This window comes from Heptranchias perlo, chromosome 42 (genome assembly GCF_035084215.1).
Source record: "Heptranchias perlo isolate sHepPer1 chromosome 42, sHepPer1.hap1, whole genome shotgun sequence".
Classification (NCBI taxonomy): domain Eukaryota; kingdom Metazoa; phylum Chordata; class Chondrichthyes; order Hexanchiformes; family Hexanchidae; genus Heptranchias; species Heptranchias perlo.
The window spans coordinates 15,141,061-15,158,208 of NC_090366.1; the positions used below are offsets into that span (position 1 = coordinate 15,141,061).

The 17,148-nt window shown below is 53.1% G+C and overlaps 1 protein-coding gene across 4 annotated transcripts in view; it reads left to right on the top strand.

The window, feature by feature from the left end:
* LOC137306258 (dual specificity tyrosine-phosphorylation-regulated kinase 1A-like) overlaps nucleotides 1-17,148 on the top strand; it is a 58,996-nt gene that overhangs the window by 25,162 nt on the left and 16,686 nt on the right. For all 4 annotated transcript variants that reach the window (XM_067975414.1, XM_067975415.1, XM_067975412.1 and 1 more), the window contains 3 exons: nucleotides 8,284-8,507; nucleotides 14,241-14,360; nucleotides 16,812-17,000. In XM_067975414.1, the coding sequence (XP_067831515.1) occupies nucleotides 8,284-8,507; nucleotides 14,241-14,360; nucleotides 16,812-17,000 (533 nt within the window). The remainder of the gene's footprint in view (nucleotides 1-8,283; nucleotides 8,508-14,240; nucleotides 14,361-16,811; nucleotides 17,001-17,148) is intronic.

Genomic DNA, 17,148 nt, shown 5'->3' on the forward strand with positions numbered 1-17,148 from the left:
TAGTGTAGAAGCAATTTGTGCTTCTGTGCATTCAGGATGTTTCAATGAAAGATGTTTCTGTATCTGTCTTGTGCATGCTCTTTCTCTGTCTAGCTCTCTCCGCCTCTCATGGCGCTCTCCGTCCCACCTGATTCCTTGCTTCCCCCCCCCCTAGTGTGTGCCTCAGTAATCATGTCTGCTTGTTCCTGCTTTCTCCCAGTGAGATCGGGAATGCTGTCCAGTCGAGTTCTCCCATTGCTGTGAAACTGGCCCATTCTGACTGTAGGGAATGTACCTGTGCCTATAGAAATCGATCTATCCCATTAGCCTGAACCCGGTATGTCCCATGTCCCCAGAGCAGGTAGTTGGGCAGATAGTGGCGAGGGAGGCCTGAGCAGTCATGTGTGTGGGTGAGGAGAGAAGAGAAATCTCAGGGAATGAAGGTTAGACTGAAGAGAAAGCCGTTGTTCTCCTGTCTGATAGATGCGGAAGATTTTAATGGAATCTCAGTGTCTACAGATGTTGGATACTGTTACTGATGGTAAATCAAAAATCATGGCATCCACTTTAATTGTGTGTGAGGCTCCCCAGGTGAATCACGGGGCTAAGCCACCCCCCAGGTGCAATACAAGGCCATACAAATTAGAAAGAACCCAAGGACTGATGATCTACATCCCAGGGTTTTGAAAGAGGTGGCTATGGAGATGGTGGATGCATTGGTTGTCATCTTCCAAAATTCTATAGATTCTGGAACGGTTCCTGCAGATTGGAGGGTAGCAAATGTAACCCCACTATTTAAGAAAGGAGGGAGAGAGAAAACGGAACTACAGACCTGTTAGCCTGGCATCAGTAGTAGGGAAAATACTAAAATCTATTATAAAGGATGTGATAACAAGACACTTAGGAAATAATAATAGGATTTGGCAGAGTCAACATGGATTTATGAAAGGGAAATCATGTTTGACAAACCTATTGGAGTTCTTTGAGGATGTAACTAGTAGAATAGATAAGGGGGAACCAGCGGATGTGGTGTATTTAGATTTTCAGAAGGCTTTCGATAAGGTCCTGATGTGGAGATGCCGGTGATGGACTGGGGTGGACAAATGTAAGGAATCTTACAACACCAGATTATAGTCCAACAGTTTTATTTGAAAATCACAAGCTTTCGGAGGCTTTCTCCTTCGTCAAGTGAGTGTGGGATTCCATGGAAGGTACCGCATATATAGTCAGAGAACAATGCCTGGTGATTACAGATAATCTTTCCAACTGCCCGTTGTCAAGGCAATCAAAGGAGTCGAATAGTGTTCAGACAGAGAGACATTACATACAGGACTACTGAATATACAAACGGTCAGAACCCAAAGACAGAGAGAGAGAGAGAAACATCTGAAAGGAAGAGAAAGAGAGAGAATGACCAGTCGTATTAAAAACAGATAACTCTCTTTTTCGCTGGTGGGGTTACGTGTAGCGTGACATGTACGATTGCAGGAAAGGATGCCCCGGAGCATGGTACATTGGCGAGACCATGCAGACACTGCGACAACGGATGAACGGACACCGCACAACAATCGCCAGACAGGAGGGTTCCCTCCCAGTCGGGGAACACTTCAGCAGTCAAGGACATTCAGCCACCGATCTTCGGGTAAGCGTTCTCCAAGGCGGCCTTCGAGACACATGACAACGCAAAATCATCGAGCAGAAATTGATAGCCAAGTTCCGCACCCATGAGGACGGCCTCAACCGGGATCTTGGGTTCATGTTACGCTACATGTAACCCCACCAGTGAAAAAAGAGTTGTCTGTTTTTAATACGACTGGTCATTCTCTCTCTTTTTCTCTTCCTTTCGGATGTCTGTCTCTCTGTCTGTCTGTCTGTCTGTGTTTGGGTTCTGACCGTTTGTATATTCAGTAGTCCTGTATGTAATGTCTCTCTGTCTGAACACTATTCGACTCCTTTGATTGCCTTGACAACGGGCAGTTGGAAAGATTATCTGTAATCACCAGGCATTGTTCTCTGACTATATATGCAGTACCTTCCATGGAATCCCACACTCACCCGACGAAGGAGAAAGCCTCCGAAAGCTTGTGATTTTCAAATAAAACTGTTGGACTATAACCTGGTGTTGTAAGATTCCTTACATTCGATAAGGTCCCACACAGGAGGTTGGTAAACAAAGTTAAAGCACATGGGATTGGGGGTAATATACTGGCATGGATTGAGAATTGGTTAACAGACAGAAAACAGAGAGTAGGAATAAATGGGTCTTTTTCAGGTTAGCAGACTGTGACTAGTGGGGTACCGCAGGGATCAGTGCTTGGGCCCCAGCTATTCAGAATCTATATCAATGATTTGGATGAGGGGACCAAATGTAATATTTCCAAGTTTGCTGATGACACAAAACTAGGTGGGAATGTGAGTTGTGATGAGGATGCAAAGAGGCTTCAAGGGGATATAGGCAGGCTAAGTGAGTGGGCAAGAATATGGCAGATGGAATATAATGTGGAAAAATGTGAAGTTATCCACTTTGGTAGGAAAAACAGAAATGCAGAGTATTTTTTAAATGGTGAGAGATTGGGAAATGTTGATGTTCAAAGGGACCTGGGTGTCCTTGTACATGAGTCACTGAAAGCTAACATGCAGGTGCAGCAAGCAATTAGGAAGGCAAATGGTATGTTGGCTTTTATTACAAGAGGATTTGAGTACAGGAGTAAAGATGTCTTACTGCAATTATATAGGGCCTTGGTGAGACCACACCTAGAGTATTGTGTACAATTTTGGTCTCCTTACCTGAGAAAGGATATACTTGCCATAGAGGGAGTGCAACCAAGGTTCACCAGACTGATTCCTGGGATGGTGGGATTGTTGGATGAGGAGAGATTGGGTAGACTGGGCCTGTATTCTCTGGAGTTTAGAAGAATGAGAGATGATCTCATTGAAACATACAAAATTCTTACAGGGCTCGACAGGGTAGATGCAGGGAGGATGTTTCCTCTGGCTGGGGAGTCTAGAACCAGGGGTCCTAGTCTCAGAATAAGGGGTCGGCCATTTAGGACTGAGATGAGGAGAAATTCCTTCACTCAGAGGGTGGTGAATCTTTGGAATTCTCTACCCCGGAGGGCTGTGGATGCTCAGTCATTGAGTACATTCAAAACAGAGATCGATAGATTTCTAGATATTAAAGGCATCAAGGGATATGGGGATGGTGCAGGAAAATGGCGTTGAGGTAGAAGATCTTGTTGAATGGCGGAGCAGGCTTGAGGGGCTGGATAGCCTACTCCTGCTCCTATTTCTTATGATCTATCCCTAGCTTGTGCCGAGTTAGGTGACCTCTGTTTGGGCGTGCGGGGGAGCTGGTTAGGGGCACTGCTATTGGCACCAGTGACCCTGAGTTAGGGAGGAGGGAAAATCAGCTCTGGTTCCTGCTCCCTATCATTAACAGGGAATTCCTGTTGGAACATGCCTGGGTGGACAGCAGGAGATTAAAGAACCCACAGACACTGACTGGGCTCTTGGTTGAGGTACTGGAGGGTGGTCGGCACATGTGGAACCCATACTCTGGCGAGAATTAGCAGGCGGATGGGGGGACAGTGCAGTATTGGAGGAGGAATTTTGTAATTGTGTGTAAGGGAATCTGTTGTTAATGAGTGCGTTATTTAAACCCCCTGGTTGGAGTGTGTGTCTGGTGGGATGTGTTAAGTGGAAACTAGCTCTGGTTTGTACTGGCTCTCTCCCAGCAGGACTCTGCCTGTTGCCTGGTTTAAACTGAGCTCATTGGGAAACACTGCACATGATCATCTGCTCTGGTCATTGGACGTGGGTCCCTGAACTGAGAGATGACAGGAGCTGCGAACTCTAAACAACTCTGGTGTTCTTAAAACTGCTCCAAATCGTGTACCTGAATGCTGGAATCTAAATGCGGGTTTTCTCAGCAGTGGGACTGTGGGTATTGGTCCCACCTGACTCCAAGTCCCATGTTGATGACACACGCAGAACGATGGATGAGTGGTTGGGATATTGCTGGAAATTTGTCCAAAAATAATGAGCAGCCGATTGCTCTGAAATTATAAACTTCTGCCATGTGAGTGATGATCGCCTTTGCGTAGCTGTTTGGTCTGATGGTGCAACTCTTTCTCCCTCCACCAACCGTTGCAATGTGTACGTCTCGGTCTCTCTCGCTCGCTCTCTCTCTCTCTCTCTCTCTCTCTCTCGCTCTCCTGCTCTCTCCCCGCCCCCTTCTCCCCACCCCCCTCTCCCCGCCCCCTCCCTCATCCCTCGTATGATTGGCTGTTTGCCAGTCTGAGTCTGTTCCACAAATCCTGAATTGTTTTCTGTCTGGGTGATGCAATGTGACCGATGTGCTGAGGCTGCTCTTAGATTTGCACAGTGTGCAACCTCTCCCACTGGGCGATCCATCGCATCATTTTTAATGGTTTTATTTGTGGTGGGCGGTGGGCTGGGGGAGTGGGGGGCCAATATTTATCTCACAGGGATATTCCCCTTTAATACAGATGCAGCAAGCAGAGCCCAATAATTGGAAGACCTATTTCTGGAGATTTCATCTGGTTTTGAAGGCTGTCTGCTTTCATCCGGCACATTGAATTGAAGTACGCTGTAACTCATCACTGCGTGTGTTGGAGTGAAGGATGCTTTCACCAGCTCTCAACCATAAGGGGCTCGATCTTGGAATCCTACTCTTCAGTTTCCTCAGTCTGTTATACAGATTAAATACTGTATATTCAGTTAATCTTCAAAAACTCTTGTCCTGACCTTCCAACCCACCGCCTCCATATTTGCCAGATCATTTCCGCCACCTACAAGATTATCCCATCACCAAGCACATCTCCCCCACAGCCCCCGCTCCCCCCCCCCCCAAGTCTCTGCTCTCATGATGGTCCATTCCCTACAGCTACCTTTTAATCTTCCGCCACCTTGATTTGTGACTCATTCCCTCAGCACCCTCAATAGATGCAGGTTCTGTTTGTCCATCTTTCCGCACCCCACGGTCCAGGGCCCTAAACGCTGCTTCTACGAGATCACTCTAAAACACGTGTACTTCCTCCAGCCTAGTATACTGTATCCACTGCTCACCGTTACATTGGGCAACCCAAACATGGATTGGGTGGGACTGAGCCAAGGGGAGAGGGAGAAAGACAGCCACAACGCAACAGGAAAGGTAAAGCACACAAGAGTTTGGTTGCTTCATCTCCCCCTATGCCGGGGGAGAGGTGGTCAAGTAAGCAATGTAGCAGCACCTTCCGTCTCAGCATTGAACTCCCAACAAAACCAGGAGGACCCGTGTGATGCATGAGTGTCCAAACCAGAGGGGAGCAGGGGCCTGGGTTACCAGCTGGCTTCAGGCCAGCACCTTTCAGGGGCAAGTCAGTAACCACAAGCTACCAATTCTAAATAAAAATTAGGATAGCCTTCCCCAGTTCATCGAGATAAAGACAAACTGTGGTTAGACCGAACCTCACATAAATGTTTATGCTATTGCTGATAGATATAATATATTATATTAGAAACAGCGCACTATTTATTATAAACTCCAAACAGGCTATCAATGGGCAAGTGTTCCCCTTAAAGTATAAATGGAGTGATTTTCAGTAACTTGGCTGGTGTTTATTCCATCATAAAACTGGCTGCCCTGAAAATAAGAAGTTTTCCTGAGTGAGGCATCCTGCGCTGAAGCTTCTGTGTTGGATCTCTTTTTCTCTCTCTCTCTCTCTCCTCATTCGCTCTGGGGCGCACAGCACACCCTTGCATTGTGAGTGTTATGTTTTTAGGCTATATTCAGATATCTCTCTTGTGCTCGCTACCAAAAGCCCCTCTCACTCTGAATCAGAGTGTGACTTTATATGCACAATGTCTGTTGATATAGTGGTGCCTGAGGGTCGAACACTGTATTTGTCTATGTAATTAGCACAGACCATCTTGTTCTAGTCTTTGGATCACAGGCGCATAAACAAGGTGAAGAATAAGCTTGTCATCAGATCTTGTGACTTAGGCCATAAACCGCAGATCGGGTTTATTAAAGGTAACCATTAACTGATAGCAGAATGTCAATCCCACAGATTTCACTGGATTACAGAACTTCATTCTCGAGTGAAGAATAATAAAGGATATGATACTTCACTAACTCTCATACACAGCATGGATCAACATCAATAGCACAAACATTTATGTGAGGCTCTGTCTTTATCTCGATTAACTGGGGAAGGCTGTCCCATTTTATTATTGAGAATTGGTAGATTCTGGTTATTGATTTGCCCGTTAAATGGACTAGAATCAGAAGCTGCCCTCTGAAGAACCTATCTCCAGCCAGCCAAACTGACAAGCTGGTGATCGGCCACCCTGAATAGCCTGCTAACGGTTCAGAGAGGTATCAGGAGGCATGTCTGGTGACCGCAACGCAAATGGCTTTGCGATTGTAAAGTAGTAACATATCGGGTCCCGGCTGGTGTCTGTGGATCTGGTTTCTCTCTCTGTGCAATTTCTAACCAAACCTACAGTGGAATGTGTCTCACCCGGAGTGGTGAAACCTGCAGCACACAAACTTCAAGTGACCAGTCATATTTCACAGATGGAAATAATGCAAAACGCCCTTATGAATTGATCTGTAATACCTCCTATCCATCACGGTCCTCAACTTTTATTTTAAAGTTGTTTTCAAACCTTCCAAGTGATGCCTCATGGTTTCAAAGTACATTTCGAGGGGTTGGTTGCTTTAATGAGAGCGCCCGGAAATGTGAAGGTGAGGTGTGGAGTTACAGACCACGAGTCCACGGTGTCAGCCGTGGCTCATTGGGGAGCACTCTCGCCTCTAATCCAAGAGACTCAACCGCATGAGCCAGGCTCACACTCCAGTGCAGGACAGAGGGAGCGCCGCACTGTCGGAGGGTCAGTACAGAGGGAGCGCCGCACTGTCGGAGGGTCGGTACTGAGGGAGCGCCGCACTGTCGGAGGGTCAGTACTGAGGGAGCGCCGCACTGTCGGAGGGTCGGTACAGAGGGAGCGCCGCACTGTCGGAGGGTCGGTACTGAGGGAGCGCCGCACTGTCGGAGGGTCAGTACAGAGGGAGCGCCGCACTGTCGGAGGGTCAGTACAGAGGGAGCGCCGCACTGTCGGAGGGTCAGTACAGAGGGAGCGCCGCACTGTCGGAGGGTCAGTACAAAGGGAGCGCCGCACTGTCGGAGGGTCGGTACAGAGGGAGCGCCGCACTGTCGGAGGGTCGGTACAGAGGGAGCGCCGCACTGTCGGAGGGTCGGTACTGAGGGAGCGCTGTCGGAGGGTCGGTACTGAGGGAGCGCCGCACTGTCGGAGGGTCGGTACTGAGGGAGCGCCGCACTGTCGGAGGGTCGGTACTGAGGGAGCGCCGCACTGTCGGAGGGTCGGTACTGAGGGAGCGCCGCACTGTCGGAGGGTCGGTACTGAGGGAGCGCCGCACTGTCGGAGGGTCGGTACTGAGGGAGCGCCGCACTGTCGGAGGGTCGGTACTGAGGGAGTGCCGCACTGTCGGAGGGTCGATACTGAGGGAGCGCCGCCGCACTGTCGGAGGGTCAGTACTGAGGGAGCGCCGCACTGTCGGAGGGTCGGTACTGAGGGAGCGCCGCACTGTCGGAGGGTCAGTACTGAGGGAGCGCCGCACTGTCGGAGGGTTGATACTGAGGGAGCGCCGCACTGTCGGAGGGTCGGTACTGAGGGAGCGCCGCACTGTCGGAGGGTCAGTACTGAGGGAGCGCCGCACTGTCGGAGGGTTGATACTGAGGGAGCGCTGTCGGAGGGTCGGTACTGAGGGAGCGCTGCGCTGTCGGACGGTCGGTACTGAGGGAGCGCCGCACCTTTTGGAGGGTCAGTACTGAGGGAGCGCTGCACCTTTTGGAGGGTCAGTACTGAGGGAGCGCTACACTGTCGGAGGTGCCGTCATTCGAATGAGGGCCCCATCTGGCCCCTCAGGTGGATGTAAAAGATCCCACAGCCACTATTTCGAAGAAGAGCAGGGGAGTTCTCCCCGGGGTCCTGGGGCCAATATTTTTCCCTCAACCAACATCACTAAAAACAGATTATCTGGTCATTGTCTCGTTGCTGTTTGTGGGACCTTGCTGCATGCAGATTAGCTGCCACGTTTCCTACATTACAACAGTGACTATATTTGAAAAATACTTCATTGGGTGTGAAGCACTTTGGGATGTCCTGAGGTGGTGAAAGGTGCTGTAGAAATGCAAATTCTTTTTTTTTTTGATTGGAGTGTGCGTGTGTTGTTCGGTTCCTGACTGACTGACCGTTTTGTTTGTTATGTGTCCGCAGGTGGGGCCAGCTCAGGATGCAAGCCGCCCTCCTCGCACTGCTTGGCTGCCTCGTTTGGCTTCACCCCCGCTGAGCCCAGCATGTCGAGCCAGCACGGGCACCTGCCCCTTGGCAACCTTCAGCCCATGGGCGAGCTCCAGCAGGTACGGCACGGGCCTCACTGGGGCCTCACTGCCGCCCGGGCCCAAACCGCCGACCACCAGAGAGGAAACCACACCGACAGGGTACGCTTCGAAAGGCCCGCCAGTCTGGGGCTGGGGCTGTGATAACGTAGAGGCAGCTCATGTCCTTTTTAAAAGAGGCAGTTCGCTTTTCTGTTAAGATACTCGGATTCTCTCTCTCCGCTAAATATTTTCCCTCTCCATTTTGTCCACCCCCTTCACGTCAGTGTTTTGGAGGTGGCGGGGGAATATCCATGTAATTGGGACTCTATGCAATCTAGGCTCTCTCTCTCTCTCTCTCTCTCTCTCTCCCTCTCTTCCCCCCGGGCATAGACTGCCACCCAGTACCCCACACCCAGTACCCCACGCGAGTGATGTCTTCACGTATGAGCCCAGACAGTAAATGGTGGCAAACTACTCGCCCGGGGAGCTCCACTGCCGAGCCTGATCTTGTGCCCAGTGCCCCATACGTTGTCCAGCAGGGGTCACTGGATAGTGAGCAGGAGCAGGAGCCCTGACTGCTTTTGTTTTTTAGTTTACCCTACCTTGCCCAGGAGTGCCCTTACCTCACACCCTGAGATCAGCTAACCCGGGGCTCGTTTGCAGGGCAATGCGGAAAGAGCGGGGGGGGTTGGGAAGTGGGACTAATTGGATAGCTCTTTCAAAGAGCCGGCACAGGCATTGATGGGCCGAATGGCCTCCTTCTGTTCTGTAAGATTCTAACTCATCACAGACCAGTGATGGAACCTGGCACCTTCCTGCTTTGTGTAGCCCTTTCCCTCGCTGTCCACCGAGTCGGTGGAGCAGCACGCTGCTTGTGGCAGTCTGCAGGGCAGGTGATGTTGTGCATTCTCCAGAGAACTGTGTACATGACCCAGAAACTTCAGCCATTAAAGGAGGCAGCTTACCTGAGAGAAGGGAGTTTAACAATGTGAATGGTTTCCCCTCCCCTTAATGGAATGCTGATCCTGTAGCTTGTGTAGGCTCCGTTGAAAGGGTTACTGCCTCTTCAGATAGAAATGGTTCCAGGACCAGTTAATAAATGAAGGGAAATGATGCAATGCATTTTATTGTGTGAAATGTTTACGAGAGAGCTGATTGGTTATGAATCCCGAGCCCTGGTTGTGTTAGGTGTCATAGAATAACCGCAATCCACCAAAACTCATCACTGCCCACTGCTGATAAATTCTGGTAAGCTCTTGTGGGTTTAATTGGCAGGCTGTGATGCACTGGCCCTGCGCCCCGGGGAGCCATGATACACTGGCCCTGCGCCCCGGGGAGCTGTAATGCACTGGCCCTGAGCCCCGGGGAGCTGTGATACACTGGCCCTGAGCCCTGGGGAGCTGTGATGCACTGGCCCTGCGCCCCGGGGAGCTGTGATGCACTGGCCCTGCGCCCCGGGGAGCTGTGATGCACTGGCCCTGCGCCCCGGGGAGCTGTGATACACTGGCCCTGCGCCCCGGGGAGCTGTGATGCACTGGCCCTGCGCCCCGGGGAGCTGTGATGCACTGGTCCTGAGTCCCGGGGAGCTGTGATACACTGGCCCTGCGCCCCGGGGAGCTGTGATACACTGGCCCTGCGCCCCGGGGAGCTGTAATGCACTGGCCCTGAGCCCCGGGGAGCTGTGATACACTGGCCCTGAGCCCCGGGGAGCTGTGATACACTGGCCCTGAGCCCCGGGGAGCCGTGATACACTGGCCCTGCGCCCCGGGGAGCCGTGATACACTGGCCCTGAGCCCCGGGGAGCTGTGATGCATTGGCTGGAGCCCCGGGGAGCCGTGATACACTGGCCCTGCGCCCAGGGGAGCCGTGATACACTGGCCCTGCGCCCCGGGGAGCCGTGATACACTGACCCTGAGCCCCGGGGAGCTGTGATACACTGGCCCTGCGCCCCGGGGAGCTGTGATGCACTGGCCCTGCGCCCCGGGGAGCTGTGATACACTGGCCCTGCACCCCGGGGAGCCGTGATGCACTGGCCCTGAGCCCTGGGGAGCTGTGATGCACTGGCTGGAGCCCCGGGGAGCCGTGATACACTGGCCCTGCGCCCCGGGGAGCCGTGATACACTGGCCCTGAGCCCCGGGGAGCTGTGATGCACTGGCCCTGAGCCCCGGGGAGCCGTGATGCACTGGCCCTGAGCCCTGGGGAGCCGTGATACACTGGCCCTGAGCCCTGGGGAGCCGTGATGCACTGGCCCTGAGCCCCGGGGAGCTGTAATGCACTGGCCCTGAGCCCCGGGGAGCTGTGATACACTGGCCCTGAGCCCTGGGGAGCTGTGATGCACTGGCCCTGAGCCCTGGGGAGCTGTGATGCACTGGCCCTGAGCCCTGGGGAGCTGTGATGCACTGGCCCTGAGCCCCGGGAGCTGTGATACACTGGCCCTGAGCCCCGGGGAGCTGTGATACACTGGCCCTGAGCCCCGGGGAGCCGTGATGCACTGGCCCTGAGCTATATTGCAGTGGCCTGAACCCTGAGTCTCGGGGAGCTTTTCCACACTGTGGTGGGACCTCGAGTCCGTGCTACAAGAGCCTAGTTTCGTAGCTTTGCCGTTAGTTGGGGTGCACTGAGCAGAGACTAAGTGCCCCTCCTGTCGAAGGAGGTAAAACCCAAGAGGGGGGCAAAAGTCATCGAGCCCTCGGAGCTGGAGAGCTACGAATTCGGAAAGGTGACAGTGCAAATAGTGGTGTATGGCCTCACTGTATTAAAAGTTTTCAAAGCTCCCCAATGGCACGGATGGTAAGGGGTGCGGTTGACTGAGTGCCACGGAACAACGATTTCAGGCCCCACCGTGGGTCTGTGATGAGTCATCTGATCTCAGCCAGCCCAACAAAGGGGGCTGTTGCTCTCTGCACCCCGGGGTTAGGGAGGGAAGGGCGAGGGGAAGTCGGCCAGGGTTCCTGATTCTGACCATCATCCAGTGATCAGATGTGAGTGTATGTGCGTATGTACAGCTACCGACAGGGATTGTGATAAACAGAATGTCCCTCTCTCCCACCCCCCCATACACACACACACACCGAGAAACAAAGACTGGTGTGTTCCTCACAGAAGTCTCGATGCACGGAGGGGGTGGTGAGAGGACAGCTTAAAATAGATTCCCTGGTGTTGGCCACATTTTTCAATTCAGATGTAACAATGATTGAAAAATATGCCCGGTTAGGATTTCAAAAACATAGAGAACTATAAAGTAACCAAAGTCAAAGTATGTTCTGTATCTTTAAACCCCAAAATGTCTGCCTCCAATCCTCCTGGGTCTAGTTAAAGGCCTTTAATAAACTGCCGTTGTTTGTCCGGCAGAAATTTCCACCAATTAAATACTGGGAAGGCCGAAGCCATTGTCTTCGGTCCCTGCCACAAACTCCATTCCCCGGCCACCGACCCCATCCCTCTCCCCGGCCACCGACTCCATCCCTCTCCCCGGCCACCGACCCCATCCCTCTCCCCGGCCACCGACTCCATCCCTCTCCCCGGCCACCGACCCCATCCCTCTCCCCGGCCACCGACCCCATCCCTCTCCCCGGCCACCGACCCCATCCCTCTCCCCGGCCACCGACCCCATCCCTCTCCCCGGCCACCGACTCCATCCCTCTCCCCGGCCACCGACTCCATCCCTCTCCCCATCCACCGACTCCATCCCTCTCCCCGGCCACCGACTCCATCCCTCTCCCCGGCCACCGACTCCATCCCTCTCCCCGGCCACCGACTCCATCCCTCTCCCCGGCCACCGACCCCATCCCTCTCCCCGGCCACCGACTCCATCCCTCTCCCCATCCACCGACTCCATCCCTCTCCCCGGCCACCGACTCCATCCCTCCCCCCGGCCACCGACTCCATCCCTCTCCCCGGCCACCGACCCCATCCCTCTCCCCGGCCACCGACTCCATCCCTCTCCCCGGCCACCGACTCCATCCCTCTCCCCGGACACCGACCCCATCCCTCTCCCCGGCCACCGACCCCATCCCTCTCCCCGGCCACCGACCCCATCCCTCTCCCCGGCCACCGACTCCATCCCTCTCCCCGGCCACCGACTCCATCCCTCTCCCCGGCCACCGACTCCATCCCTCTCCCCGGCCACCGACTCCATCCCTCTCCCCGGCCACCGACTCCATCCCTCTCCCCGGCCACCGACCCCATCCCTCTCCCTGGCCACTGTCTGAGGCTGAACCAGACCGTTCACAACTTTGGTGTTGTATTTGACCCTGAGCTGAGCTTCTGACCCCATATCCTCTCCATCACCAAGACCGCCTACTTCCGCCTCCGTAACATCGCCCGTCTCCGCCCCCGCCTCAGCTCATCCGCTGCTGAAACCCCCATCCGTGCCTTTGTTACCTCCAGACTCGACTATTCCAATGCTCTCCTGACCGGCCTCCCATCTTCCACCCTCCGTAATTTCATCTCATCCTTAGCTCTGCTGCCCTTATCCTAACTCGCACCAAGTCCCGTTCACCCATCATCCCCGTGCTCGGTCCGGCAACGCCTCAAACTTACAATTCTCATCCTTGTGTTCAAATCCCTCCATGGCCTCGCCCCCTCCCTATCCCTGTAACCTCCTCCAGCCCTACAACCCTCCGAGATCTCTGCGCTCCTACAATGCTGGCCTCTTGCACATACCCTGATTTCCATCACTCCACCATTGGCGGCCGTGCCTTCAGCTGCCTGGGCCTTAAGCTCTGGAATTCCCTCCCTCAACCTCTCCGCCTCCTTAAGACGCTCCTTAAAACCTACCTCTTTGACCAAGCTTTTGGTCACTTGTCCCTAATATCTCCTTATGTGGCTCGGTGTCAAATTTTGTCTGACAATCGCTCCTGCGAAGCGCCTCGGGACGTTTTTACTATGTTAAAGGCGCTGTATAAATGGAAGTTGTATATGCTGATTCCAGGTGTCACATCTGTGTGTGTTGAATGATGTGAGGTGGTTGTAGCACTTGTGTGTATGTGGCCTTGAGGGTGCAGCAATCACTGATAATATACATAAAGGTTGAGAGAAAGATTCCAGGGACCCAGTGATGGACAGTAATTTAACTCTTTCCCGAGTTCTGTATGAACAGTGCCTTTTGAGGAGAGTAATAACCTTTTGTGAATGTGGCAAAGGGCATTAATGATTGACTGTTGTAATATCTGGAATTGCCTAAACTTACTGCAGTTTTGTGCGTGCTCTTCAAACTCCACATAAACTGATTTTAGTTTGTAACGGCCCCGGTCTGTGTCGCGAGATTCTGCCTGCTGAGGTAACTGAGAATGTGGGATGAGCCTACTTGGATCCCACTGATGGCAATTAAGGGTCCCAGTTAGTCCCAGGTCACGTTACCTCTGCAAGGGCAGATCGCGTAAAAGGCACAGGTTCCGTGTGGTGTGGGAGGGGGCAAGGACAAGGCCCACCGGGGCGGGACGGGACGGGGGGGTGTGGGGGACCGTTGTGAAACTCTTGAGAAGGAAAGGACTTTTGAAAACCTGATCAGAGCACATGTTTTTCAGGACTGGTGCCATTCCCATTTTTGTTACCCTAAACTGTCTGTTCAAACCTCTCCTAATTAAATTTGGATTTAATTTGTGCCAATTTTTTGTTTGAAGCAGTCATTCGTGCCAAACAAGAGGACGGATTTTTTTTAATGTATAAAAAGAAATTTAATTTAGTTTCAGTCTAGTAACGAGCAGAATCAAGCCCAATGTGCTTTCTCCCCTCTCCCTCCCTCCCCTCCGCCCGCAGTCTCTCTGAAACGGGTCTGCAGGTTGTCTGGTCACTTGAGCTGAAGCGCTGCCAAGCATGGATTATTCTAGCCCCGCTGTTTCTGTTTGCAGGTGCTATCGGACATGACGATCTTGCAGAGGAGGATCCCGCTTACTTTCCGTGAGTCAAGCACGGCGCCCCTTAGGAAACTGTCAGTGGATTTGATAAAGACGTACAAGCACATTAATGAGGTGAGCAGTCTGCTCAGATGGTCCTTGCGTAATATTTTCTGCCCTTTTATTTGTAACACTTGGTTTCCATGCCCTCCTTCCCCCTCCTCCCAACCGGAAAGCACTGACTCTCACTGGGGTAAAGTCACCCTCCCAAACCTCACCCAAGTGGCCGTCCTTGATGTGTGACCATTGGCGGGGTATTTAACTGCTCAGTCTGATCTGGGCGCGTGCACTCGCTGTCTCTTGCTCTCACACGTTCTCTCTTACTCTCGCGTTCTGTGTTTTCCGCAGCACACTCACTGAATAGCAATCAGGGCTAGTACCCCTGCCTAGCCCATGGGCGCTGAGACCAGTCGTAGAGTTCTTAACTGCCTCCCTGGTCGAGATCAACTAACTGGGCACAGACTGGAGATTGACCCTGGGAGCTTGCTGGGCTGCATGACTCAGTTACTCACCAGACAAACTCTTATCAGGGGAAATCCTATCCTGTGCTGGATTGGGCTAGCTCTGGTGGGGTGGGTGGTGGCCGCGGGGGTCTTAAATCCCTGATGGCTCGGTTATTTAAGGCAGTAAGGAGCTGAGCCACACTGAAGGAAAGCCCCAGGACGGCAGTCAGTGCCCCTGAGTTAGGGAGGAGGAAAATCAGACAGGGTTCCTAGGCCCAAGCCCCTGGAACCGATACCCTAGCGAGAGTCAGTGCCCTCAGAGAAGGAGGAAACTAGCTGGGGGAACCAAACCATTTGGTGGTGACTTGTTCTCTGTCTCCCCCCCCTCACCTGTTTCTTTGCCTTGATCTAAAAGCACTCGTTTCGTGGGTTTGATCACCAGCAGTGGTGTAACAGTGGGTGGGAATGTAGGGAGAGCTTTGATGGATATGGATTGATCAGTGATATGGGTTTGATGTGTGTTTAGTGTGGGAGTGAGGTGTGTTTGATGGGTGTGTGTTTGATGGGTGTGTGTTTGATGGGTGTGTGTTTGGTGTGGGAGTGAGGTGGGTGTTTAGTAGTGGGGGAGCGATGTGGGTGGGTGCTCAGTGGGGGAGCGATGTGGGTGGGTGCTCAGTGGGGGAGCGATGTGGGTGGGTGCTCAGTGGGGGAGCGATGTGGGTGGGTGCTCAGTGGGGGAGCGATGTGGGTGGGTGCTTAGTGGGGGAGCGATGTGGGTGGGTGCTTAGTGGGGGAGCGATGTGGGTGGGTGCTCAGTGGGGGAGCGATGTGGGTGGGTGCTCAGTGGGGGAGCGATGTGGGTGGGTGCTCAGTGGGGGAGCGATGTGGGTGGGTGCTCAGTGGGGGAGCGATGTGGGTGGGTGCTCAGTGGGGGAGCGATGTGGGTGGGTGCTCAGTGGGGGAGCGATGTGGATGGGTGCTTAGTGGGGGAGCGATGTGGGTGGGTGCTCAGTGGGGGAGCGATGTGGGTGGGTGCTTAGTGGGGGAGCGATGTGGGTGGGTGCTCAGTGGGGGAGCGATGTGGGTGGGTGCTCAGTGGGGGAGCGATGTGGGTGGGTGCTCAGTGGGGGAGCGATGTGGGTGGGTGCTTAGTGGGGGAGCGATGTGGGTGGGTGCTTAGTGGGGGAGCGATGTGGGTGGGTGCTCAGTGGGGGAGCGATGTGGGTGGGTGCTCAGTGGGGGAGCGATGTGGGTGGGTGCTCAGTGGGGGAGCGATGTGGGTGGGTGCTTAGTGGGGGAGCGATGTGGGTGGGTGCTTAGTGGGGGAGCGATGTGGGTGGGTTTGAAACTTTTAATTGTGACACTAAACTAAAGGGCCAAAGTGGGAAAGACTGGGAGAGGATACCAGGCATCGCTGGGCGTAGTGGTTATGTGGCACCAAAGTTGGGTTTTGAAAACCCTCAGATTGTAGGAGTAAGGGAAGGAGAGAGGGCAGGAGTTGCACTGTTTGATATCCTGGCCGAGATTGAGTTAGAATAGGGGACGGTGCGATGAGTCTAATTTCAGCTTAATGAATATGCAGAGAGGAAGGAAGTGTGTGTAGGACGGGATACTTGGAGAAACAAGAGAGGGCAGTTCAGAGCACTGACTAGCAGCTGTATTGATCTTAGAGAGAGAGATGAGAGAGGTTGTGAAGGGGAGAGGGCAATCACTTACCGGATTCCAAACTGTCCAGGGATGAGTGGCGTTTTACAAGGGCCGCCCCCGATAAGGGAATGGTGCTGAAGTCTTGGATGGACTTGGGCTTTCTGTTGAGTTAAGTGGTTGTGAGGGTGGAGACGTGTTTGAGCTTCCTGGAGGCAGCTTTAGCGATGGAGGAGATGGTGGGAGTCCCACCTCAGATCGGAGGAGATAGTGAGGCTAATAATGTTGGTAGTTGAATAAAGGATCAGTTGTGGACCATTGAAAGAAAGAGGCGGCAGCTGTTGGTTAGTTGGTGTAAGTCGTGTTTGTTAAGTGTTGCCGTCACTGCTCCTCTCCTACCCTGTTATGATTGAAGCCCCCGCTCTCTGGAATGTTCCAGGTGTACTACGCCAAGAAGAAGCGCCGAGCCCAACACGTCCCTCCAGATGATTCCAGCAACAAGAAGGAGCGGAAAATTTACAACGATGGTTATGACGATGACAACTATGACTACATTGTGAAGAATGGGGAGAAGTGGATGGACCGATACGAGATAGACTCCCTCATTGGGAAGGGCTCATTTGGACAGGTAACAGTGTGTGGTCACAAGATGCGACGCAGTTAGCAAACACACTGAAATACGGGACTGAGCTGCACAGAGCTGGCAAGGTCCAAGGCTCCATCCCTGCTCTGTTCTGAGTTAGGTGGGACCACCACAGTTGTCCTCGGCGTCCCTG